At 39.3% G+C, this 25,558-nt stretch overlaps 1 protein-coding gene across 2 annotated transcripts in view; it reads left to right on the top strand.

Annotated features, from left to right (window-relative positions):
• The first annotated feature begins 2,081 nt into the window (after positions 1-2,081).
• PLEKHH2 (pleckstrin homology, MyTH4 and FERM domain containing H2) overlaps positions 2,082-25,558 on the top strand; it is a 107,235-nt gene continuing 83,758 nt past the window's right edge. For both annotated transcript variants that reach the window (XR_011466089.1, XM_070379659.1), the window contains exons 1-3: positions 2,082-2,212; positions 10,361-10,490; positions 22,759-22,821. Coding sequence is in view for 1 of the 2 variants with exons in the window: in XM_070379659.1 (XP_070235760.1) it covers positions 10,368-10,490; positions 22,759-22,821 (186 nt within the window). In the remaining variant the exon portion in view is untranslated. The remainder of the gene's footprint in view (positions 2,213-10,360; positions 10,491-22,758; positions 22,822-25,558) is intronic.

The raw sequence follows: 25,558 nt of genomic DNA, 5'->3' as shown, positions 1-25,558 counted from the left end.
AATCCCATGGACTGGGGACCCTGGTGGGCCGCAGTCCATGGGGTCGCTAAGAGTCGAACACAACTGAGCGACTTCACTTTGACTTTTCACTTTCATGCATTGGAGAAGGAAATGGCAACCCACTCCAGTGTTCTTGCCTGGAGAGTCCCAGGGACGGGGGAGCCTGGTGAGCTGCCGTCTATGGGGTTGCACAGAGTTGGACACGACTGACGCAATTTAGCAGCAGCAGCAGCAGCATTTAAAGGTACTTCTTTTCTTTTTATTGCTAAATAATATTCCATCATTCCATGTATTTTTCTTAGCACACCAGAAACAAGATGCTGTGTTCTCTACAGCCAAACAAATTCAGTTTGTCGTGTTTCTAGAAGAAAGTGACGGTAAGTAAATGTTGGCTGAGCCTTCCAAGGGTGGCAGCCGTGTTTAGAAAGCTTCTTTTCATGAGTGACTTTATTCACTCAGCTCTCTTAGTCTATTTAGTATTCTGACTCACAAGCGGAAATGATTCTATTTTGGCATTCTTTCTTCTCCTGATCTTAGCTCTTTGGTCTCTACTGACTTGCTGTGTTAAATTTTGCAAGTTACTTAAACTTTGTTTATTTAACTCCTGTGTGCTCTATAAAATAAGCCCAGTCCAGCCTGCTTGTTTGCCAAAGCTGTTTGGAGACAATTTTTTTCATATGATGTGCTTCATCAGCTCCCACAGAAGGCAAAAGGAATTTAGTGTGTGGGGGTAGCCTGGGACCCAGTCCAAAATTAGTGCTCATCTGGAAGAAATATGGAAGCCTGATGCTCACTTGCTGGCCTTTTAGTCTTACTCCTTTATTGCCTCCCCTCAATACAGCTTTGTAAATCTTTATCTGTTTTGTGCTTTTTCTATATAAGGTGAGATAAGTTGAAGGAAGGAAAAGAAAAAAAGATTGTAGTGGAAAAAAGCTTCCTTGCACTTCCTATTGGCCAACTGTGAACCAATCAGAGTTATGTGTCTGACCTAGCTTTGTAACCTGAAGAAGGATTACCCGCAATATTCAGAATTCCCATTTTGTTGTTGTTGTTGTTAACCCTGAGATTGGCCTTTCCAGACCCCATCTTGGGATGTAAAATCCAATTACATTAAAATGATCAGTCACTCAGGCTCCATGCTAGATGCCAAGGAGGATACAAAAAGAAAACAAATCCCTGGTTTCAAAGAGCTCACAGCCTAATGGAGAGATCAGGATTGGGCTTCCCAGGTGCTGCAGTGATAAAGAATACTCCTGCCAGTGCAGGAAATGTGGGTTTGATCCCTGGGTCAGAAAGATCCTCTGGAGTAGGAAATGGCAACCACTCCAGTATTCTTGTCTGAAAAATTCTATGGAAATGAGCCTGTCGGGCTACAGTCCACAGGGTTGCAAAGAGTCAGACGCGACTGAGCATGTACACACACATGCAAGGAACTGTACACGAGGCAGAATGAGCTAAGTAGCAAGAAGAGTAAAAACCTAAATGCTCAGGGAGAAGAAACAAGAGATTATTGCTAGGTGGGGCGACAAGCATGCTTACATGCAGATTGTTTGAGCTGGGTCTTAGAGGATAGATGGACCATTTAAATGTGGACATAGGAAATAGTAGGTAAATGTTGCAAGTGGACTTCCTTGGGGTAGGGAAGTGCATAACGTCAGTCTTAGGTAGATGAAGGGCAGCTGTGAAGAATAAACCTGACAAAAGCAGGATGGAGGCCATGAACACTAAAGGATCTGTTTTTGATAACTTAAGCAAAAGGAAGGTCTTTTTCAGAGTGTACATCAAAACAGGACAGTTAACCTGACGAGAGGGTGAAGGATTGATTGGTATGAGGACTCGCTTCAGGCAGGTAGACCAAGCAAGAAGGAGCTGAGTCAGGGCAGAGCGAATGGAAAAGAGGTGAGCCCTACAACAGACTCTGAGCTCTGAGTGTGTCAAAGGCCAGAGATAGAAACTCCTGGACAGAACTCTCTCCTGGGATTAGGGACCGGGAGGGGTCAAAGTCCTGGCCACACCTCCTGGTGACGTCACAAGGCCGCCTGAGGCATCTGATTGGCTTCCACGGCCGCCCGTCCCTGGAGGAGGCGGCATCCCGCCCCTCTCTCCCGCCTGCTCGGAGTTTGGTATTAGGAGGGTGTACGCTAAGAACCCCAGGAACCCCGCACCAGACGTGGCCGGGACTACGGGCGGTGTTGCCGGGATCCGCGCGGAGGTAGGCACATGAGACAGGCCCGGAGCCGAAAGGCTACCCCAGAGATTCCGGTGCCCGCGGATGCCCGGGGGTCCCCGCCCTCTTTACAGCAAGCAGTCCCGGGTGGGCACGTCGCACGGAGGATGGGGGCGGCGGGCGGATCCGGCGGGCCGGGACCCAGAGGCTCGAGCAAGCTGGTACCGTACTCAACTCCGCGCTCCCCGCCGCAGTCCCCCGCACTCCGCGTTGCTTCCACTGCTGCCCCCAGAACTGGGCTCTCGTGTGGGAGCGGTGGTCGGCAGCTCCTCGCCCCCTGGTCTCCCTTGACATTTTGTTTGAAAACGTGGGGCCCACGTTTGTGGCGCCGCGCGGTTGGCCAGGGGGCGGACGGAGCTGTGGCGCGTCCGCTGCCGAGTAGCCCACGCAGTTTGAGATGCTGCGACTCGGCCTCGGCTTCTTGGGAGCCCCACTGCAACCTCGGGGGTGAAACTTCTCAAAACTTTAAAGAACCTTTTTCTAAACCTTGAGTTGCCAAAATGTCAGAGTGCCCTTAGGTAACCTGCCGTGAGACTGCACTGTCTCTAAAGTTTTTCCCCAACTTTTTAAAAGATGGGACGTTTGAGCCATAGATTTTGACGTGCAAAACGCCGTGGAAAGAGAAGTTGAAACATTTACGCTGGAAAAGCCTTAGTGCTATGCTACCTGCAGGTCACTGCTTTCTTTGTTAAAATGCCAGTTGCAAGCCTAGACCACACAGCTGTGTGTATCCCCAAGAAGCTATGGAGTGACGAGCACGGGTTCTAAGCAGTGCTACCAAAGGGCCGGCTTTGCCCAAGTGGTGCTGGCTGGCTGGTGGTCGGGAGGTTCCTTAAACAAGGCAAGCCTCGATGCGGTCAAGAAAGACATCTTTTCTGCTTTAGGAATGGCTACCCCCCCGCCCCCGCGCCGCCCCCTTCCCCCACCCCTCCCGCAGTACTACCAGTGCATACAGACACCCACACTTACCTGGCCAAGTTAATCTGTCCCTTAAGAGGGGAGAATTAAAGGATATGAGTGGGTACCCTGAGCTTCATCAGGGTAAGCCTAAATAGATGAATTCTTTATTTTCTTTTTCTTTCCCTCTAGGGATTTGTAAGAGAAACAGGAAGTCAAAGATTCAGAGAAAAGAGCATTCATTCCACAACTGTAAACAGTTCATTTTGTGTCAGTAAATGTTTCCAAAAGTCATTGGGGGTATTTGGAAAACAAAGACTTTTTCCTGTCCGCTGCTGTGAAGATAGATTAATTTTAAATTCGAAATCTAAAAATGTTATTTATTTAGCAGGTAGTCATAGCTCTCAAGGGGATTTCCTGGTGGCTCAGAATGTAAAGCGTCTGCCCGCAATGCGGGAGACCCGGGTTCGATCCCTGGGTTGGGAAGATCCCCTGGCGAAGGAAATGCAATCCACTTCAGTACTCTTGCCTAGAAAATGCCATGGATAGAGGAGCCTGGTGGGCTACAGTCCATGGGGTTGCAAAGAGCTGGACACGACTGAGTGACTTCACTTTCTTTTTTCTTTCTTTCTATGGCTCTCAAAGCTATGTATATTGTTAGACTCTGTAAAATCAGTAGTAATGGGAAAAGATGGTGACCGTTGTTCAAAATTAGAATCTTTAGAAAGCTGGTGCATTAACATAGCAGTTACTTTATATTAACTGAAATTACAGGATGAAATGAGGAAATCAGGTGTCTAGATCTCAGGACCATTAGGCAACCGTTAGCCAACCATAGGCCATTAGCCAACCAATCTATAGTTTTGAATTTTTAAAATAATGACCCTATTAATAAGGAATGCAGATATTAAATACCAATAATATTCCTAACATTTTGCTACTTCACTGTGAAAGTATGTAATTACATAACTAAAGAAACGAATAGATGTGTTTAACAGAATTTATTTGATGTGTCATTTTCATAGCACAGTACTCTTGGTGAAATATATGTCTGCTACTTGTCATATTTGAGATTAACAATTAACTCTAGATTGAGTTAATGGTGGAATTCTTGGCAGGGATAACCACAAACAATAGATTATTAATATACATCCACTTAAACTGTTACTTTTTGTTTATTCATTTGTAAATATATACTCTCTATAATTGAGGTGTAATTCAGAAACCATAAAAGTTACTTTTTAAAGTGTACAGTGCAGTGGTTTTTGGTGTATTCACAAGGTTGTGCAATCAACAGCACTGTGTAATTCTAGAATATTTTCATCACTCCACAAAGAAGCTCCCAACCCATTACTAGTTGATCACCATCGCCCTCTTTTCATAGCCCTTGACGACCACTAAGCTAACATACTGTGTCTTGAGATTTGCCTATTATATGAATAGAATCATACAATATGTCATTTTTTGTGTCTGGCTTCTTTCACTTGGCACTTGAGGTAATGTTTTCAAAGTTCATCCATTGTTGTAACATGTATTAGTGCTTTATTCCTTCTTCTGTGGCTGAGTAAGATTCCGCTGTGTGGATATACCACATTTTGTTTGTCCTTTCATCTGATGATGGATACTTGGTTTGTTTCTACTTTCTGACTGTTTGAGTAATGTTGCTATTAACATTTGTGTACAAGTTTTGATGTGGACTTCTGTATTCAGTTCTCTTGAGTATATACTTAACATTGGAGTTACTGAGTCATATAGTAACTTTATGTTAAAACTTTTGAGGAACTGTTATTTTCCAAAGCAGTTGTACTATTTTTACATTCTCAACAGCAGTATATAGGAGTTCCAGTTTCTCTGCATCCTTACTGACACATGTTATTACATGTCTTTTTTATTACAACAGTTCTGTTTGGTATACAGTGGGATGTCACTGTGATTTTGATTTGCATTTTCCCTTATATTAATATTTATGATGTTGAATATCTTTTTATGTGCTTTTGTCCATTTGAATATATTCTTTAAAAAATATCTCTTTAGATACTTTGCTACTTTTTAATTGTGCTTTTTATTGTTGAGTTGTAAGAGTCCTTTTTATTTTCTGGATACAAGTCCTTTATAGATAATGTAATTAGTAAATATTTCTTCCCATTATGTGGGTTATCTTTTCACCTTCTTTTTTTTTAATATTATGTTTTTATTTATTTTTGGCTGCTCTGGGTCTTCATTGCTGCATGCAGTCTTTCTCTAATTGCAGCAAGTGGGGGCTACAATCTAGTTGCAGGGGCTTCTCATTGCCATGGTTTCTTGTTGCAGACCCAGGCTCCAGGCTTGAGCTCACTAGTTGCGGCTCATGGGCTTAGTTGCCTTGTGGCATGACCAGGATGCCACCAGGGATGAAACCCGTGTCCCCTGCATTGCACAGTGGATTCTTAACCACTGGACCACTAGGGAAGCCCTCACTTTCTTGATGGTGTCTTTTGAAGTACAAAAATATTTAATTTTAAGTTAAATTTATCTATTTTTTTGATTACTTATGCTTTAAATGTTCTATTAGGAAACTGTCTATTCAAGATCACAATGACTTATGACTATTTTTTCTACTACAAGTTTAGAGCCTAAGGTCTTACATCTAGGTCTTTGATCCATTTGGGGTTAATTTTTGTGTATGGTATGAGGTGGGAAACCAAATTTATTCTTTCACATGTGGATATCCAATTGCCCAGTACCATTTATTTAAAAAGAACTTTTCATTCCACCTTGTCAAAAATCAGTTCACTCTGCATGTGAGGGTTTTTTAATTTGTGTATTTTAAAAAATGGATTGAATTGCTCCCTTCCCCTCAAAAAAGAAATGTTGCAGTCCTAACCCACAGTATCTCAGAATGTGATCTTATTTGGAAGTATGGTTGTTATAGATATATTTTATAAATAAAATAGAGTTGCTGTACACTATTATGTTAATTTCAGTATACTACATAATGATTTCTTGTTTGCATACATTATGAAATGATCCTCATAAGTCTAGCAACCATCTATTCCCATACAAAGTTAGTACATTAACCATATTCCTTATGCTGTGTATTACATCCCTGTGACTTACTTGGTAAAGTGAAAGTTGCTCAGTCGTGTCTCCATGGACTATACAGTCCATGGAATTCTCCAGGCCCAAATACTGGAGTGGGTAGCTGTTCCCTTCTCCAGGGGATCTTCCCAACCCAGAGATCAAACACAGGCCTGCCACATTCTTTACTAGCTGAGCCACCAGGGAAGCCCAAGAATACTGGGGTGGGTTCAGTCAGTTCAGCTCAGTTGCTCAGTCATGTCCGACTCTTTGCGACCCCATGGATTGCAGCATGCCAGGCCTCCTGTCCATCACCTCACCAACTCCCAGAGTTTACCCAAACTCATGTCCATTGAGTCGATGGTGCCATCCAACCATCTCATCCTCTGTCGTCCCCTTCTTTTCCCGCCTTCAATCTTTCCCAGCATCAGGGTCTTTTCAAATGAGTCAGCTCTCCGCGTCAGGTGGCCAAAGTATTGAGTTTCAGCTTCAACATCACTCCTTCCAATGAACACTCAGGACTGATATCCTTTAGGATGGAATGGTTGGATCTCCTTGCTGTCTAAGGGACTCTCAAGAGTCTTTTCCAACACCACAGTTCAAAAGCATCAATTCTTTGGCACTCAGCTTTTTTTATAGTCCAACTCTCATATCCATACATGACTATTGGAAAAACCATAGGCTTGACTAGATGGACCTTTGTTGGCAAAGTAATGTCTCTGCTTTTTAATGTGCTGTTTAGACTTAGCAGCAGCAGCAGCAGGTTGGTCATAACTTTCCTTCCAAGGAGTAAGCGTCTTTTAATTTCATGGCTGCAGTCACCATCTGCAGTGATTTTTGAGCCCCCCAAAATAAAGTCTGCCACTCTTTCCACTGTTTCCCCATCTATTTGCCATGAAGCAGTGGGACCAGATGACATGATCTTAGTTTTCTCAATGTTGAACTTTAAGCCAGTTTTTTCACTCTCCTCTTTCACTTTCATCAAGAGGCTCTTTAGTTTTTCATTTTCTGCCATAAGGGTGGTGTCATCTGCACCCACTGGGGTGGGTAGCCTCTCCCTTCTCCAGCGGATCTTCCCAACCCAGGAATCAAACCAGGGTCTCCCGCATTGCAGGAGGATTCTTTACCAGCTAAGCTGCCAAGGAAGCCCTTCCTTGTTATATAGCTAATGTAAGAGGTTTGTGCCACTTGAGCCCCTTCACCTGTTCTTGCCCCCGTCCTTATTTCTTCATTTCTGTACTCGTAATTTTATTCTGTTGATCTGTCTATCCATCTATCTATGTATCTATCTTTATGCTAGTACCATACAGTCTTAATTACTATAACTTCACAGTAATTTTTGAAATTGTGTGAATCTTTAAGATCGTTTTGAGTATTCTGAATTTCTGTATGCATTACAGGATCAGCTTGTCAGTTTCTGCAAAAAATGTAGTTAAAATTTTGATAGAGATTGCATTGAATGTGCATATCCATTTGCAGGTATTGCCATCCATACGAAGTCTTCCATTTCTTTAGGTCTTCTTTAATTTCTTTCAGTGATGTTTTTTAGTTTTCAGAGTACAAATCTTGTACTTCTTTTGTTAAATTTATTCCTAAATATTTAATTATTTCTGATGCTGGTGTAAGTGGAATGTAGTCTTGATTTCATTTCTGGAGTTTTCCTTGCAAGTGTATAGAAAAACAATTAATTTTCATATAGTGATATGGTTTCCTGAAACTTTTCTGATATCAAACAGTTCTAATAGCTTTTTTCTTTTTTTTTTATGGATTCCTTGTAAGTTTCTGTGTATAAGACCATGACATCTTAAAATAGAGATAGTTTTAGTTTTTCCTTTCCAATCTATGTGTTTTCCTATTTTATTTTCTTGTACTGGCCAGACCCTCCAGTGTGACACATTAGAAGTGGCGAAAGCAAACAGCCTTATGTTGTTTCTGACCTTACGCGATCAGTCATTTAGAATTAAGTGTGGTGTTAGCTGTGGGCTTTCGTAGATACTTCTATATCAGGTTGAGGACATTAACTTCTATTGCTATTAATAGTTTGTTGAATGTTTTTAATCATAAAATAATGTTGGATTCTGTCAAGTGCTTTTCTCTGTGTCTGTTGAAATAATCATATGGTTTTTGTCTTTTATTCAATTCGTATAGTTCATTACACTGATTTCTACTTGTTGAAAAATGCTTGTTATTTTTAAAGCTGTAGAAATTTTATAGTGGAACTAAACAGGTTATTTTAAATGTAGAGCAAAAATTAACCAGTATGAAATACTCTTCTTGTTACTTAAGACATAGAAGCTTCCCTATATTTCTGTGCAATGATAAGAATGGTTCAAGACTTAAGCATTTCAAGTCTGCTTTCTATTTTTAAGATTTCATCTGTATTTTCTTCTTTGTCTAGTCTAAAGCTAAAGAGGAAAGAAATGAAGTAGCAGTAGAATTGAGAAAGAGTTTGTGTGCATTGATAGTAAATGCTATTGTGAATAATGAAAAAGATCATTAATATGGTTAATATCCTTAGGGAAAATTCTAAAACAATGGGATGGGCTTTTAGAAAAAATGAAGAAATGAGGAGAACGATTACTTGCTCTACAGGAAGATTCCCTTTACATTATGGCTAGAATTTAGTAGCATCTGAAGGCTTTGAGATGACCAGGGGACTCTTAATGAAGTTGTAGCCTTTTTAGAACAACTTTGCTTATATTTACTTCTAAATTATTGAGTGGTAATATAAGTATTAATATGAAAGCTAATCTAAGCACAAAACAATATTTATGCTAGGAAAACAATCATTTGCAGGTTTTAAAAACTATTCTAGGTTTAAGAAGGGGTTATATTGCACGAAATATTGGGAAAATTAACTTGGTCAATTTGTGAAGCAGACATGTTTTTGAAAAACAAAAGAACAGAATAATATGCTTCAACTGCAGTTCTGTCCTGGGATTCTGAGTTTTGCTGTCATGTATAGTCCATGACTGAAGCGACTTAACACACACACATAGTCCAAGACTAGGGCTTGGCGTCTCCAGAAGAGCCATTCCTAATGCACATTTTGTCAGTTCGTAACAAGGGCAATTCAGAAACACATTATAAAGCCATTTACAAAAATGACTTGATGAAATAGTAACATTTAAAACTACATTTTCAACACCCAGAACTAGAAATAATTGTGTTTCCAAAATTGAGCAATAGTTTTTTGCACTTTAGAATTTCAAAATCTGTGCTCCTGCTTCTTGGCTTCCCCCTTACTGTGATTCTTCCTGGGATTAACCTCCTCCAAAAAAAGGTTACTATCATGGAATACCCTGATTCCAGATTTATTTAATGTAGGTGGTTCCAAATTTCATATTTATATGTTTTCTCTTCTTACACCAAATAAAAATTATTTAAACTTGGGCAGGGTCATAATACTTTGCCCAGTTAAATATGCCAAAGTGTTTTTGTTTTGAAAGATAACCTGGACCTGGACAACTTTATGGCGGTGGTAAGTAATAATTATAATACAAATCTAAGTCATAATTAAAACACTGATATGAAGTTTCTTTAGCTTATTTTTATGCAGGAGACGTAAGAGATGCTGGTTCGATCCTTGGGTCGGGAAGATCCCCTGGAGAAGAGAATGGCAACCCACTCCAGTATTCTTGCCTGGAGAATCCCATGGACAGAGCAGCCTGCCAGGCTATAGTCCACGGGGTCACAAAGAGTCAGGCACAACTGAAGTGACTTAGCACACACACATACGATGCTACCAATGGAAGCAAAACTAATAATTTTGTAAATTTAATGTGGTAAAATCATAAACTGACAGATTTTTAAAAATCTTACCTGTTGAGCAGAGCTAAAATAATGACAGTACTCTGTGTGATACTATTATGGTGTCCAAAGTGATGTTAAGAGCAATATTTAATTTGTTCCTTACCTATGTGTGAGAAGAATGGTTCGTTATTGCTGAATTCCCCCTTTCTTTCTAGATTGCTGAGACATGGAAAGGTTAAGTTACACAGAAAGTTTCTCTCCTAAGTTCTTTCCATGAGTATTCACCAGGTTCTGGAATTTATCTTAGGATTCAAAACTTGCATTTAGATATCATTAGATGGTGGCTAGAATGTGTGCATTGGATGATTTAAAGAATTATCCTGAATGCTAATTGATAGTATGCTGTTTGAATGCTTTCTTTCCTAGAATAATTATGGCAGAGCTTTCTGAGACAGAAGGGCCAGTAGATTGGAAAGAACGCTGTGTAGCCCTGGAGTCCCAGCTCATGAAATTTAGAGTTCAAGCAAGCAAGATACGCGAGCTCTTGGCAGAGAAGGTAAGCTTTTCTCCCTCACCTTTGTTAGTAAAACATCAGTTCTTTGGGGCCCATTTCATTTATATTAAGTAATCTCAGTACTTTAGGAGGTAAACATTTAAAAAATAATGAATATTATTGAATTTTTTGTCAGGGACCTGATGCTCTACTGGGCATATTCTTTTGCTAGTTTTAGAATGGATTGGACATTAAGATAGAAAACACTTCTTTGCAAATACTGGTGGACTATGTAATAAAATAAAATTTCATTTTAATGTTATAGGATTTTTTAATGTATGTGTATAAAACCAATAGATTAATTTATTTGTTTATTCATTCAACAAATATTCGTTGCAGTGTGTTTGTGCCAGACACTGTTCTTAATGCTACAGTTGCAAATCTGTGAATAAGACAATGCGTGTTGCTATTTCCAGGGAGTTTGGGTTCCAGCCCTGCAGTGTCCAGTGTGGCAGGCACAGCCACAAGTGGTTAGTGAACACTGTAGATGAGACTAGTTCAAACTGAGATGTGTTGGAAATGTAAACTACACACTGGATTTCAAAGATTTAGTTTGAAAAAAGAATATGAAATACCTGTGCAATAGTTTTATATTGATTACATGTTGAAATGATAATATTTTGGACAGTAGATTAAATAGAAAATAGTAAAATTATTTACCTGTTTTTAACTGTAATATGGGTACTAGAAGTTTTGAAATTGTATATGTAACTCACATTATATTTGTATTGGCACTGCTGTCTGGATGGCTATATAAATGGTATTAATGATCGTTCAGAACTGACCAGGAGAACTTACAGGTGGTTTCATAAACTCTAGCCTGCATAATCCTTTTACAGTGGAGACCAGTACACATATCACATCTCTAAAAATCATGTTAAATCTTACTTCCAACCAAGAATCTCTTAGCACAGAAGAATTGTAATAAAATCCAGTGAAACACCGTTCCGTTTAACCTTTCATATTTATCCTCTTACATTTTTGTGCACAAGCAGCTTTTAGATGGAAAGACTAAAGTTACTGTATTCTCTTTGGGCTAGAGGGTGACCCGGTCATAGGTTTTGTGGAATGCATCCCCACTATCAATTTACTTTATTTATCACTATTAAAATAAAAATTATAACTTGGAAAAAAAAATCCCAGTTTGATTATCTCCAAGTTGGGAAAGCTTATCCTAACTCAGAGTCAGTGACTCATGCTTTACCTTTTGCTCCTCTCTCTGTAAAAATCATTTCCCAGGTTGTACTATGATTGTCCCCCATGTAATGATTTTAGCAATATCACTAATTATAACCTTGCTGCCCAGCCTCACTGGACACTTCCAAGTGTCCCAGTACCTCAGCCCTTCAGCAGTTGGCCCGCTGTTGACCACAGCCTCCTACTCAAAATTTTCTTGGTTCCCTTGGCTGTTGTACTCTCTTGGTTTCTTTATGGACTTTCTTTATAAGAAGTTATAAAAAGTTATGCTTATTTGGGTTCCAGTTAATTGACCTTTAAATTCTTAATGCCAGTATTTGTTTTGTTCTTCAGTAGGCTTGTCATAAGAAATTTCTTTGTGAGTGTCCATTTTGTAAATTTTAAAAGTGTAATTTTCTCTGTAAGTAAGATTGTAAATAGTTTTTGGTCATTAATTTAGTTGCCAAATTTTCTTTTTTCTTTGTCAGTGAATAAAGATTGAGAGGAATATTATTTCAGAATTGCTGTTTTAGATGTGGTTTCTTTTTCTTCTTCTTCCTTTTTTTGGGGTCTTCTGTAATTTTATTTGTCTTAAATCCTTTGACAGATCTCAGAGATGGAATGATTCATATGTGTTTTATACAGTGGAAAGAGGATAAACCTGCCAAGTTACTCATGGCTTCCCAGTAAATATATTCAACACCAAAATAGGAATAACACTTTTTCATGATATTTTCTGTATTTTTCGCTATTTTTTTCTCTGGATTAAAATTTATTTTTGGTACCCACCCATAAAAATACCAAGTACTGGTATTAAAATAAAAATACCAAATATTGATTTATTATGTACTAAGCACTGTACAGATATGATTTATTTAGTTATTATAACAACCTATGAAGTAATAAGTTTTATTGTTCCCATTTCACAGGTTAGGAAACTCATGCTTACCATGTGCCAGGCAATCTTCTAAGTACTTTATTATGTTTTTAATCCTTATAACAGCCTATGAGGTAGATATTAATATTATTCATATTTACACAAGAGGAAGCTAAGGCACATAAAAGGTATTTACCTTAACTGAGTTCATGCTGAAATGTAAATGATGAAGCCAATATTTGGCCAATATTTGTAAATAGGCATTTTGTTTTGGGGGCTTCCCTCATAGCTCACCTGGTAAAGCCTGCAGTGCCGGAGACCCCGGTTCAAATCCTGGGTTGGGAAGATCCCCTGGAGGAAGGCATGGCAACCCCTCTGGTATTCTTGCGTAAGAATCCCCATGGACAGAGGAGCCTGGCCGGCTACAGTCAATGGGGTGGCAACAGTTGGACACGACTGAGCAACGAAGTGCAGCGTTTTGTTTTCAGAGCCTGAATGCTTAGCCATCACCCTATATGACATCTCTAACCTAGTTTTATTACCACGTTCCTTGCTTTCTCTGATATTCTTACCTACTCATCTGTTGTCTTTTCGGTCACACAACATATAAATCCTTCTCTGCTTGACAGCATATGTCTGTGTAAGTTAGGATGTATGTACGTATGTAGTAATAACAGTTTACATAATGTTACATATTTCTCAAAGCAAACCCTGTTGCGTTGCTTCTGCATGCCAACCCAACTTGAGTCAAATACCGCGTTCCAGAGGCTGGTCTGTTCCCAGCTGTGATCTTTGGTTTTGTGTTAGAACCAGGTTGCCCCGAGGATTCTTCCTAATAGTTCTCTGTGCCTCCCCCAGATGGATGCAGGCCTAAAGGTGAAGATTCTTGAGAGAATACTAATTTGATTCCTCAGCTCTTTGCCAGAAATTCTGTCCAACTTTTCTTTTCTGCTACAGTTCTGGTTCTTGGTTCTGTCTTCTTGGCACTGATTATAGACAGCTAACACTAGGTGCCAACTATAGATCCTAAGCCTTGACTACAACCATTAGCTAGCTTAAACCCCACAGTAACTCTATGAGGTAACTATTATTATCCACAATCTAAAGTTGTTGACATTAAGACTGAGAGTATTTGAGCAGGAGGCCCAATATCATACAGGTAACAAAGAGCAGAGTTGGCTTAAAATCTTAGATCTTTCACACTTTTTTTGTGATGCAGCTAAAAGAGTGCCTGGCATATAGAAGTAACTCATTATTATTTTCCTGTATCTTTCTGACTGGACACACTGATTAAGCATACAAGGAGATGACCTAAAAATTAAAATGATTTTTTGTTATTTAGACTGTTTTATTTTATTATTTTAAATAATAATAAAAATAACTTTTATTATTTTAAACTAAAATAGTATAATTATAGATTGATAGACATCTTTCTGAATTTTTTAGCAAAAATGTGTGAGAGGATCTCTTCCTATAATTAAAGATGGATTTCAATTTTATATACCTTGTATATTTTGGAGATTAGGATTAGAAAAATACATGGGATCTTTTTAAACTATTTTTTTCACCCATTTATTTTTCCATTACAATTTCCAAGTAACTTTGAATATTGAAGCTTGTGAAGAAAAAGTCCTTATTGAAATCTTGGGCAAATCCTGCTGTAAGTGGGAGAGGTCTTTGGAGGAATTTAAGGAATGGTGTTGGAAATATCTCTAGTATGCCAAACATAAACTCTTCAGGGAAGCTGAGATTTAAGTAGTTTTCTGCTTTACAGTATTACTGGTTCATTTTCAGAGTCAGGGAGGGAAAGGGAAAGTTTATTTTTCAGTTGAAGTGAATGTTGTTTCCTATTAGTTAGATTTTCAGTGAAAGGAAAAAGGTGAAACAAATGACGAGTTTTCCCTTTAGGCATCAGCATGGCTCACATAGCCTAATGCTGCCTTTATCTGATATCATTGCTGTCTGGCAGTTCCTGCCACTTGACCTTCCTCTTGTCAGTGTGATTTCCGTGAGGTGGTCTAGGATTCTCGTCTAGGAATAAGGAGTCCCTGGACAGCATTGTGTTTGCTTTCATATAACAGTCCAGTCAACACCACGGTTATCCTATTTAAGTCACACATGTCCTGTTATTCTTTTGCCCCACCTGATATTTCATAGCACATTCCCTGGTGGCTCAGTTAGTAAAGAATCTGCCTGCAATTTGGAAGACCCAGGTTCAGTCCGGGGTCAGGAAGATTCCCTGGAGAAGGAAACGGTAACCCCCTCCAGTATTCTTGCCTGGAAAATCCCATGGACAGAGGAGCCTGGTGAGCTACAGTCCATGGGGTCGCAAAGAGTTGGACACGACTGAGCAACTAACACACAATGAAAATTGTATGTATAATAATAATAATGAGATTTTCAGGCTGATTTAAAGTTATTTTAAATAACTTTATTTTGGGGCTATTGATTGAGGCTATTTTCACTATTTTACATTTTATTTATGTATTTGGCTGCACCAGGTCTTAGTTGCAGCATGCAGAACCTTTAGTTGTGCCATGTGGGATCTAGTTCCCTGACCAGGGATCAAACCTGGGCACCCGCCTGGGCACCTGCATTGGGAGTTGCAGAGTCTTAGCCACTGGACCACCAGGGAAATCCTGAGGGTATTATTTTTGATAACAATTTTTCGAAAATGGTGTGTTTCCTTCTACAGTAGGTTTCTTGAGACCATACAGCTTAAAATTGTTCCTATTATGAATGTTAATGATTTTAAGTTACTAATAAAAGATTCCTAGGCCAAAAGAATAGAATACAAGGGACAAAAATACAGATGCTTCCCAGACAAGGATTTTGTGGTTTCATGTATTTGGGACTGATTTTCATTTGGTTCTGTATAACTATACACTGTGGGTGGAGTTTATAAATACCTAAGCAGCTGTGGTTCAACTAAAAGAGCACTAGGGATTCTGTGCATGTAGGCTCACATCCCATCCATGTCACTGGCTGGGGGCATTCGAAACACCAATTTCCTAATATTTCTAATTGGAATAACAATTTCTGTCTATGACATGGCTATGCAATAATGTATTTGAAAATTCCTGATTCCGGAACTCTAATTTTAATTCTTTTTATGTTCTCTTCCTTGAATTATCTTTCTTTCCTCTGAGATTATTTTCCACTTTTATGTTTGATTTTTCTTTTTCAGGTTGCAAGCTTTTCTCAAATGTCTGGTGATCTTTGGTGGTCTGTTTATATTTAAGGATGGGATATCTGAAAAGTTGACCAACAGTTGCGTATAAAATCACTGCTGGTTGACTATCAATATTTGCTTTAGAATGAGTGGGTCTGAGACTGCTTATTACACCATGAGCCCATAAATGCCACAGTTGTTGGACTGGAGCCCTCCAAGTAATTTATTCAACTTTATAGGAAAAGAACATTCAGTCTTTTAACAGGAAGTAAACGCTTAGCTGCTGCACATTCGGCACATGGGGATAAATGAGAAGGTTTCAGAGAACTAGTGGGCTCTAAGGGCCACATGTTTTCTATTAATACCCACTATTCCCTGCCCCACACTCACTTCCCCTGTAGGTCTTTGCAGGGTTGTACAGGGCATTCAGCACTAGGAGAGAAGTTCAGGATGCTCCAATGCTTATTGTAGGCTGTGGTCCAGTAATATGTTTCCTCTGGTTTCCAGTAATATGTTCCTCATGTCCACCTGACATCTCATCAGAAGAGCCTTTACCAGCCATCATTTCTATCAACAATCTGCTCACAATCCTTAGCTGTGCACTCCAGGAAGATTGAGGCTTTCTCTATAGCTTCCTGTTCTTCTGACCTCTCACCAGAATTGCTTTAATGGTCTGTTCGTGGTCATGTAGGTTTTTTCTACCATGTACCTTAAAATTCTTCCAGTCTCTATCTATTACCCAGTTCCAAAATTGCTTCCACATTTTTAGATATTTGTTAAGCAGCACCAATTCTATGTCTTAGTCTGTGGGGATTGCTGTAACAAAATAACAGCCTGTGTAGCTTACAAACAATAGAAATCTTATTTCTCACAGTTTTGGAGGCTGGACGTCTGATACCAGGATTCCCGCATAGTCGGGTTAGGGCCCTTGTCTGGGTCACTGACTTCCTGCACTGCTACCTGGCAGAAGGGGCTGGGAGCTCTTTAGAAACTCTATTATAAAAGCACTAATGCAATTCATGAGGGGCCTATCCTCAAGGTTTAATCACCATCTCATTGGGCATTAGGATTCCAAGATGTGAATTTGCCAGAGTGAGGGGCAAACATTCAAAGTGGTCCCCTTTGAGAAATTATTCAGTCTTTAAAAAAAAATGACTATTATTAAGACTTTGTCTTTTTTAGAGCAGCTTAGGATTCACAGAAAAATTGGGTGGAAGATAGACATTTTTCATATATTCTCTTCCCCCACACATGTATAGCTATCCTCATTATTATTTTTCTTTTTTAAAATTTATTTATTTTAATTGGAGGCTAATTACTTTACAGTGTTGTGATGGTTTTTGCCATACATTGACATGAATCAACCATGGGAGTACATGTGTACCGCCTATCCTGAACCCCCCTCCTACCAACCTCCCTGTCCCATCCTTCTGGGTTGTCCCAGTGCACCGGCTTTGAGTGCCCTGCTTCATGCATCAAAGTTGGACTGGTCATCTATTTCACATATGGTAATATACATGTTTCAATGCTGTTCTCTCAAATTATCCCACCCTTGCCTTTTCCTACAGAGTTGAAAAGTCTGTTCTTTACATCTGTGTCTCTTTTGCTGTCTTGCATGTAGGGTCGTCGTTACCATCTTTCTAAATTCCATGTATGTGCATTAATATACTATATTGGTGTTTTTCTTTCTGACTTACTTCACTCTGTATAATAGGCTCCAGTTTCATCCACCTCATTAGAACTGACTCAATTGCATTCTTTTTAATAGCTGAGTAATATTCCATTGTGTATATGGACCACAGCTTTCTTACCCGTTCGTCTGCTGATGGACATCTAGGTTGCTTCCGTGTCCTGGCTATTGTAAACAGTGCTGCAGTGAACATGGGGGTACACGTCTCTTTCAGTTCTGGTTTCCTTGGTGTGTATGCCCAGCAGTGGGATTGCTGGGTCGTATGGCAGTTCTACTTCCAGTTTTTAAAGGAGTCGCTACACTGTTCTCCATAGTGGCTGCTAAGTCACTTCAGTCGTGTCCGACTCTGTGTGACCCCGTAGATGGCAGCCCACAAGGCTCCCCCATCCCTGGGATTCTCCAGGCAAGAACACTGGAGTGGATTGCCATTTCCTTCTCTAGTGCATGAAAGTGAAAAGTGAAAGTGAAGTCGCTCAGTTGTGTTCAACTCTTCACGACCCCATGGACTGCAGCCCACCAGGCTCCTCCATCCATGGGATTTTCCAGGCAAGAGTACAGGAGTGGGGTGCCGTTGCGTTAGCCATCCCCATTATTAACATCCCTCTCCAGAGTGGTACATGTTACAAATTGTTCAACCTACATTGACACATTATTATCACCCAGAGTTCATAGTTTCACTCTTGGTGTTGTACATTCCATGGGTTTGTACAATGTATAGTGACATGTGTGTATCATATGGTATCATACAGAGGATTTAGTGTAGTGGTGTTACTCACTCAGTCATGTCTGACTTTTTGCGACCCCATGGCCTGTAGCTGCTGTCCATGAAATTCTACAGGCAAGAATAGTGGGGTGGGTGGCCATTTCCCTCTCCAACAGAGTACTTTCCCTGTCCTAAAAAGCTTGTGTGCTCTGCTTATTCATCCCTCTCCACGCTCTTCCCCAACCCCACCCTCACAACCACTGCTCCTTTTATTGTCTCCATAGTTTTCCAGAATGTTATGTAGTTAGAATCATACTTTATGTGGCCTTTTCAGTTTGGCTTCTTTCACTTAATAATATGTTTTAAGTTTCCTTCATGTGTTTTTATAGCTTGATAGCGCAATTCCTTTTAGCAGTAAATAATATTTCATTGTCTGATTATACCACAGTTTATCCAGTCATCTATTGAAGGAAATCTTGATGGCTTCCAAGTTTTGGCAATTGTGAATAAAACTGCTGTAAATATCTGTGTGAAAGTTTTTATGTGAACATAAGTTTTCAACTCCTTTGGGTAAATACCGAGGAGCACACTTGCTGGATAGTATGATAGGAGTATGTGTAATTTTATAAGAAAGCATGCAGTGGATGAGAGTTCCTGTTCCTCCACATTCTTGCTAGCATTTGGTATTGCCGGTGTTCTGGATTTTGGCCATTCTCATAGGTATGTCATTTATTTTCACTAGCCAAGGTATACAAAGCAGCAACCCATTTGTGGGTTTTCCTGTTTTCTCTGGAAATCTCAAAAATATTCAAAATTGAGAATAAGGCTGCACAAGTGTAGAAATTCCTCTGAAAACACAATGTGGTTGCATTGTAGAAACGACGTTACATTGTAGAAACGACAGTTGTCAGCGTATTGTCCCGTAGTGAAAGAATGTGATGTTGGTGTGCGCATGTCAATTTTTTTGTTTAAGGACTATCCTAATGGGGAGGGAGGAGGGAGGAGGGTTCAGGATGGGGAACACAGGTATACCTGTGGTGGATTCATTTCGATATTTGGCAAAACTAATACAATATTGTAAACTTTAAAAATAAAATAAAATTAAAAAAAAAAAAAAAAGGACTATCCTAGACAGGAGATACATTGCTTGTCCAACTTCTTTATGTAATGTGATAGTCTATAACAGAATCAATAAAATGCTTTTAGACAACAGTACTTGTTTATTAAACATGAAATGTGGTGATGTGCTCAGTCGTGTCCAGCTGTTTGCGATCCCATAGACTGTAGCCCACCAGGCTTTTCTGTCCATGAGATTTTCTAGGCATGAATACTGGAGTGGGTGGCCATTTCCTTCTCCAGGGAATCTTCCCAACCCAGGGATCAAACCTGCGCTTCTTGTGTCTTCTGTACTGGCACGTGGATTCTTTACCATTAGTGCCACCTGGAAATATCTTCACAAAAATTAAAGGTGATATTAGGTCCAGAGAATGCACTTGGGAAATGCCTATTTATGTATCCAAATATTTTAAAATTCTTCCAGAATCTAGATCCTTGCAATAAACTACCTTAAAAAAATATTGCCATGTGGACAGGCAGTTAAATTGCCATATATGGTGACAATGGAATGTTTTACACTTTTATTATCCAATAGAAATATAAAGTGAGAAACATATGTAATTTTAAAATTTCTAACAACATTAATAAAATGAAAAAGAAACAGTAGATGAAATTAATTTTAATATTATCTTTTATTTAATGTGACATTAAAAATATCATTTCAGTGTAAGTCAATATGAACAATTACTGAGATTGTTATTCTTTTTGTAATAGGTTTTCAAATACTATGTTATTGAATGAAGTGTGTATTTTACAGTTCTACCACATTTCAATTTGGACTAGCCACATTTCAAGTGCTCTTGGACAGGTCAGTTCTATTATTCCCCAGTCCTCTGTGATTTTCTGAACCATCTGGAGACAAGAAAATCAGTGTGTTGCTAAAATAATGTCCAAATGCTCTGGACTGGTACACACCATATGTCATTACTATCATATTTTCGGGAGTCAGTCCATTAAAAGTAATAGCTATATCTGAACAGCAGCCTTCTAATACTTGCTCAGGGTTATGAGACATTGTCTCCTCAATAAGATGTGCAGTTGGTTTTATGTTAAATAGAATTCTTCCTTTGGAATCCTCTTTACTTTCTGCAGGAACTCCTGCATTTTTCAGGCAGACTGCTAAGCTGCGTATCTTCTGATAAGTTCCAAATCACACATGGATTTGCATACTTTTCGGACTTATTCCCCTGGAGAAGGAAATGGCATCTCACTCCAGTATTCTCGCCTGGAGAATCCCCTGGACAGTGGAGCCTGGTGGGCTACAGTCCACGGGGTTACAGAGTCAGACACTCTGAGCGACTAAGCACATATGCACGGAGACTTATTCAGAAGTCTGTTAATTCTTTTCATAGCCTCCATAGTTAAAGCAATTCCTCCTCCTACTGTCGTGAAATCAAGGTTGCCGGATGTTACAGTGTGGCCCAGACAGAAGGGCTGAGATACATCCTTAGTAAACGGAATATACTCGAGTTTTCAGTGACAGCAAGTGTAGTGGGATGTGCGAGGAAGAACCAGTTGCGGCTGTTGCTGTGCTTTCCAGAGACATATTTGTCCATTTTCCTCATCTGTGTCCACATGTCATTTTTTATCTTAGACCATCATTTTTCATTTTTAGTCCTATGGTGCTCTGCTTTGTCACAGTGTTTGGTATACGATTCTTTGAGTACCCAGTAACACCATCGGGTTTTCATGGATGATACAGTATATACAGATACTTTTACTAAGCTCCATGTGCTGCACTTCTGAAATGTTTAAGAGGTTTTTTGTGTTAGGTGGGTGAAGTGATAGTGCTCGTCATGGTCTTGAGTTTTACCTGTGTCTACTGGTAACATAGATACCAAACATAGATATCAAAATGCAGCAAATGCTCCAAACCAGTACAGCTTTAAAAAATTACGTATTCATAACAGAAACTATCTTTCAGGCATTGAGAATAACACATGCCTCAGTTGGGATCCTGTCACTCATGTGGTCCAGAGCTGGCAGCCTTGCTTCCTGCTGTAGGAGGCCACTCCTCCATGGTTTTGAGAAGGGGGATCTGTTGTATCAGCCATGGGTGCTGTTGTATCACACCCAGGGTGCTGTGAGTTTGAGATGCTCTGGAAGTTCTGGGCATCTGAGAATGTCAGCCAACAATAAAAGTGACAGTGAGCGTAGGTTGAGCCACAGATGGCTCCAGTGTTGACCAGACTTCAACAGTCAGAAAAGAATAATTCAAATTTAGTTTTACATCATGATTGTGTATTATGTTAATTTGTATTAGATCCTTTTTAAGACTTTTGCTTTTTTACTTATAATATTCAGTTTAGTATTTTACTTAAAATATCCAAAGTTTTTTTTTTTTTTAATTTCCCACCCTCTGAAATCTTCAAACATTTTATTATCCACAGAACTTTCAAAAAATACCCAGATATTTGTTCAACCTCTGTGCCATATGCTTTTGTGAACATACGTATATTTTATCAGAGTATCTTCTATACTCTATCACAATCTTTAAGAATTAAAACTACTCAGTTGTGACTTACACATACCACCTGTGAAGCTTATGAAAATGCACCACTTGCTGATATCACTGGGACTTCTTTCCCTTATAGTAAGCCTGATTCAGTTTATCTTTTTTCTTTTTAAATTCTTTTTATTATTTATTTTTTGTTGAAGTATAGTTGATTTACAGTGCTGTTAGTTTCAGGTGCACAGCCAAGTGATTCAGGTTTTTTAAAAATGTTTATTTGGCTGCACTGGGTCTTAGCTGCAGCATGTGGTATCTAGTTCTAGATTGAACCTGAACTCCTTTCACTTGGGAGTGCAGAGTCTTAGCCACTGGACCACCAGGGACAGCCCATCAGTTTATATATATATGTATGGACATGTATATTCTTTTTCAGACTCTTTTCCTATATAGGTTATTACAAAATATTGAGTATAGTCCCAGTACTATACAGTATGTCTTTGTTGGTTATCTGTTTTATGTATGGGAATGTATATATGTTAATTGCTCACTCATTTCCAACTCTTTGCGACCTCATGGACTGTAGCCTGCCAGGCTCCTTTGTCCATGGAATTCTCTAGGCAAAAATACTGGCGTGGGTTCTTTCTCCAGATGACTTTCCCAACCCAGGGATCGAACCTGGGTCTCTAGCATGGCAGGCAGTTTCTTTACTGTCTGAGCCACCAGCTCAAATTCCTAATTTATTCCTCCCCCCATCATTGGATCTTTTTGATCAGCAAAGCAATATGACATTTGAGGTCTTACTATTATCTTAGATTTAATTTACTGTTCTTAAAATATGCTGACCAGTAATTTCTAACATACAGTCCAATGAAGAAAATTCTACTGATTAATACTCATGTAGTACATATTGCAAATAGTATCAAAATTTTGGTATTTTGATCAGTTTTTACATATGCCCTGAAAGAACCTTTAATGTGCTAAATTCTATGTAATTAATATCTATTGAAGTACTTTAAGTGTTCTTAAATAATTCCAAAAGGGAAACACGAATTTTTCTATTTTTTATGTCTTTTCTCACATTTCAGATGCAGCAGCTTGAGAGACAAGTTATTGATGCTGAGCGTCAAGCAGAAAAAGCTTTTCAACAGGTAGGGTATAGTTTTGGTTAAAAAATTTTTTTTTGCCTCTACCAATTTAAGCATTGTTTTGCCCAAAATAATCTTGAAAATAGTTTTCAGCTGTCCTCTTCACTTTGTCGTTTTTACTGTTTATGAGCTAGCTCCATAGAGAAAATGTAGAATCTAACTTTGTTTTGCCCCTTAAGAAATTTTCAAAAGGTCACAAATGCTTCTATTAGGAAGTTTTACTTATAAAAAAACTCAAATATGAATTTTATGGTTATGCCTAGCCATAATGACATTTTATGTATAAAGATGTTCATGGCAGCTCTAGTTATAGTAATAAAGAGTTGGAAATAATATGACTGCAATATTATAGGAGAATGAATTAGTGAACTGTATTTATTCCATGAAATATTAAACAACCATTAAAAGTAACTGTTGGTGGTGGTGGCTAAGTCCCTAAGTTGTGTCCAACTCTTGCGACCCCATGGACTATAGCCCGCCAGGCTTCTCTGTCCATGGGATTTTCCAGGCAAGAATACTGGAGTGGGTTGCCATTTCCTTCACCAGGGGATCTTCATGACCCAGGAATCAAACCCGGGTCTCCTGCATTGCAGACAGATTCTTTACTGACTGAGCCAATGTGAAAAGATGTTTAAAGTTATATCGGGAAAAATATATACAGAGTTTTGTATCTAACATGTTAATAGATATGGGGGCAGGATGAGTCAAACCTAAGAATTAAAAAAAAGCTATTAGGAAACACTGAAATTTAACAGGAGTTATAATTATCAGATCAGATCAGTCCCTCAGTCATGTCCAACTCTTTGCGACCCCATGAATCGCAGCATGTCAGGCCTCCCTGTCCATCACCAACTCCCGGAGTTCACTCAGACACACGTCCATTGAGTCAGTGATGCCATCCAGCCATCTCATCCTCTGTCGTCCCCTTCTCCTCCTGCCCCGAATCCTCCCAGTATCAGAGTCTTTTCCAGTGAGTCAACTCTTCGCATGAGGTGGCCAAAGTACTGGAGTTTCAGCTTTAGCATCATTCCTTCCAAAGAAATCCCAGGGCTGATCTCCTTCAGAATGGACTGGTTGGATCTCCTTGCAGTCCAAGGGACTCTCAAGAGTCTTCTCCAACACCACAGTTCAAAAGCATCAGTTCTTTGGCGCTCAGCCTTCTTCACAGTCCAACTCTCACATCCATACATGACCACAGGAAAAACCATAGCCTTGACTAGATGGACCTTTGTTGGCAAAGTAATGTCTCTGCTTTTGAATATGTTATCTAGGTTGGTCATAACTTTCCTTCCAAGGAGTAAGTGTCTTTTAATTTCATGGCTGCAGTCACCATCTGCAGTGATTTTGGAGCCCAGAAAAATAAAGTCTGACACTGTTTCCAATGTTTCCCCATCTATTTCCCATGAAGTGATGGGACCAAATGCCATGATCATCGTTTTCTGAATGTTGAGTTTTTAGCCAACTTTTTCACTCTCCACTTTCATCTTCATCAAGAGGCTTCTTAGTTCCTCTTCACTTTCTGCCGTAAGGGTGGTGTCATCTGCATAGCTAAGGTTATTGATATTTCTCCTGTCAATCTTGATTCCAGCTTGTGTTTCTTCCAGTCCAGTGTTCCTCATGATGTACTCTGCATATAAGTTAAATAAACAGGGTGACAATATACAGCCTTGACGTACTCCTTTTCCTATTTGGAACCAGTCTGTTGTTCCATGTCCAGTTCTAACTGTTATAATTATAGATGGAATTATAGATGATTGGTTTCTTCTTGTATATCCTCACACTTTCTAGTTTTTGGTTCTGGTACTACTTTTACTCTGAAAAAATGAAGTTTTGATAAGTCACTTAGCCCTTCTTAGGCCTTGCCCACAGTAAAATGAGTGGTTTAGATGAGCCTACCAGCCTTAAAATTTGCCTAAGGAGCATACATTGATAAATTCACATTTTATGAAAAGATCTCTGTCAGATTCAGTCAAGTCAAGAATTTCAGAAGTCTTAAATACAAAATTGTTTCTTCTCAGAAGTGTATATTAAATTTCTTATACTTGCTCTAGGTCTTTTACATTTGTTTCTTCAACTTGAATACTACCAAATCTTATTTTCACCTAAAGGTTTAATTTTACACAGAAAATTGTTTCAGTGGTCTGACTAACTTAACCCAATTTAACCTAGTCCTTAGTTTTCTTTTTTTAAAAAATAATTTTGTTAATTAATTTTATTTTTGGCTGTGCTGAGTCTTCTGTCGCTGCACAGGCTTTTCCCTAGCTGCGGTGAGCAGTGGCTGCTCTCTAGTCGTGGCGCCCGTGTTTCTCGCTGTGGTGGCTTCTCTTGGTGCAGAGCAACAGGAGTATTTGTGGCTCCAGTATTTGTGGCTCCCAGGCTGCAGAGCACAGGCTCACTAGTTGTGGTGCGTGGGTTTAGTTGCTCCGCAGCCTGTGGAATCTTCCTAAATCAGAGCTCAAACCCTTGTCTCCTGCATTGGCATGTAGATTTTTTACCACTGAGCCACCAGGGAAGCCCCCTTAATTTTCTTAAATTAATTATACTTGAAGATAAGATCTTTAAACTTTATTATGCAAAATTCAACCACTATAAGAGTAGAGAAAATAGATAACGAACCCCCATCATCAACTTCAGCAATTAGTTGACTCACAGCTAGTCTACCCCCACCCACTTTTTGCCTCCCTATCCCTATACAAGGTTATTTTGAAACAAATCCCAGATAACATATGATTCTACCCAA

This window comes from Bos mutus, chromosome 11, assembly GCF_027580195.1.
Source record: "Bos mutus isolate GX-2022 chromosome 11, NWIPB_WYAK_1.1, whole genome shotgun sequence".
Taxonomy (NCBI): Eukaryota; Metazoa; Chordata; class Mammalia; order Artiodactyla; family Bovidae; genus Bos; species Bos mutus.
Note: the sequence above shows the minus strand (reverse complement) of the source record. Positions and strands in the feature narration are given on the sequence as shown.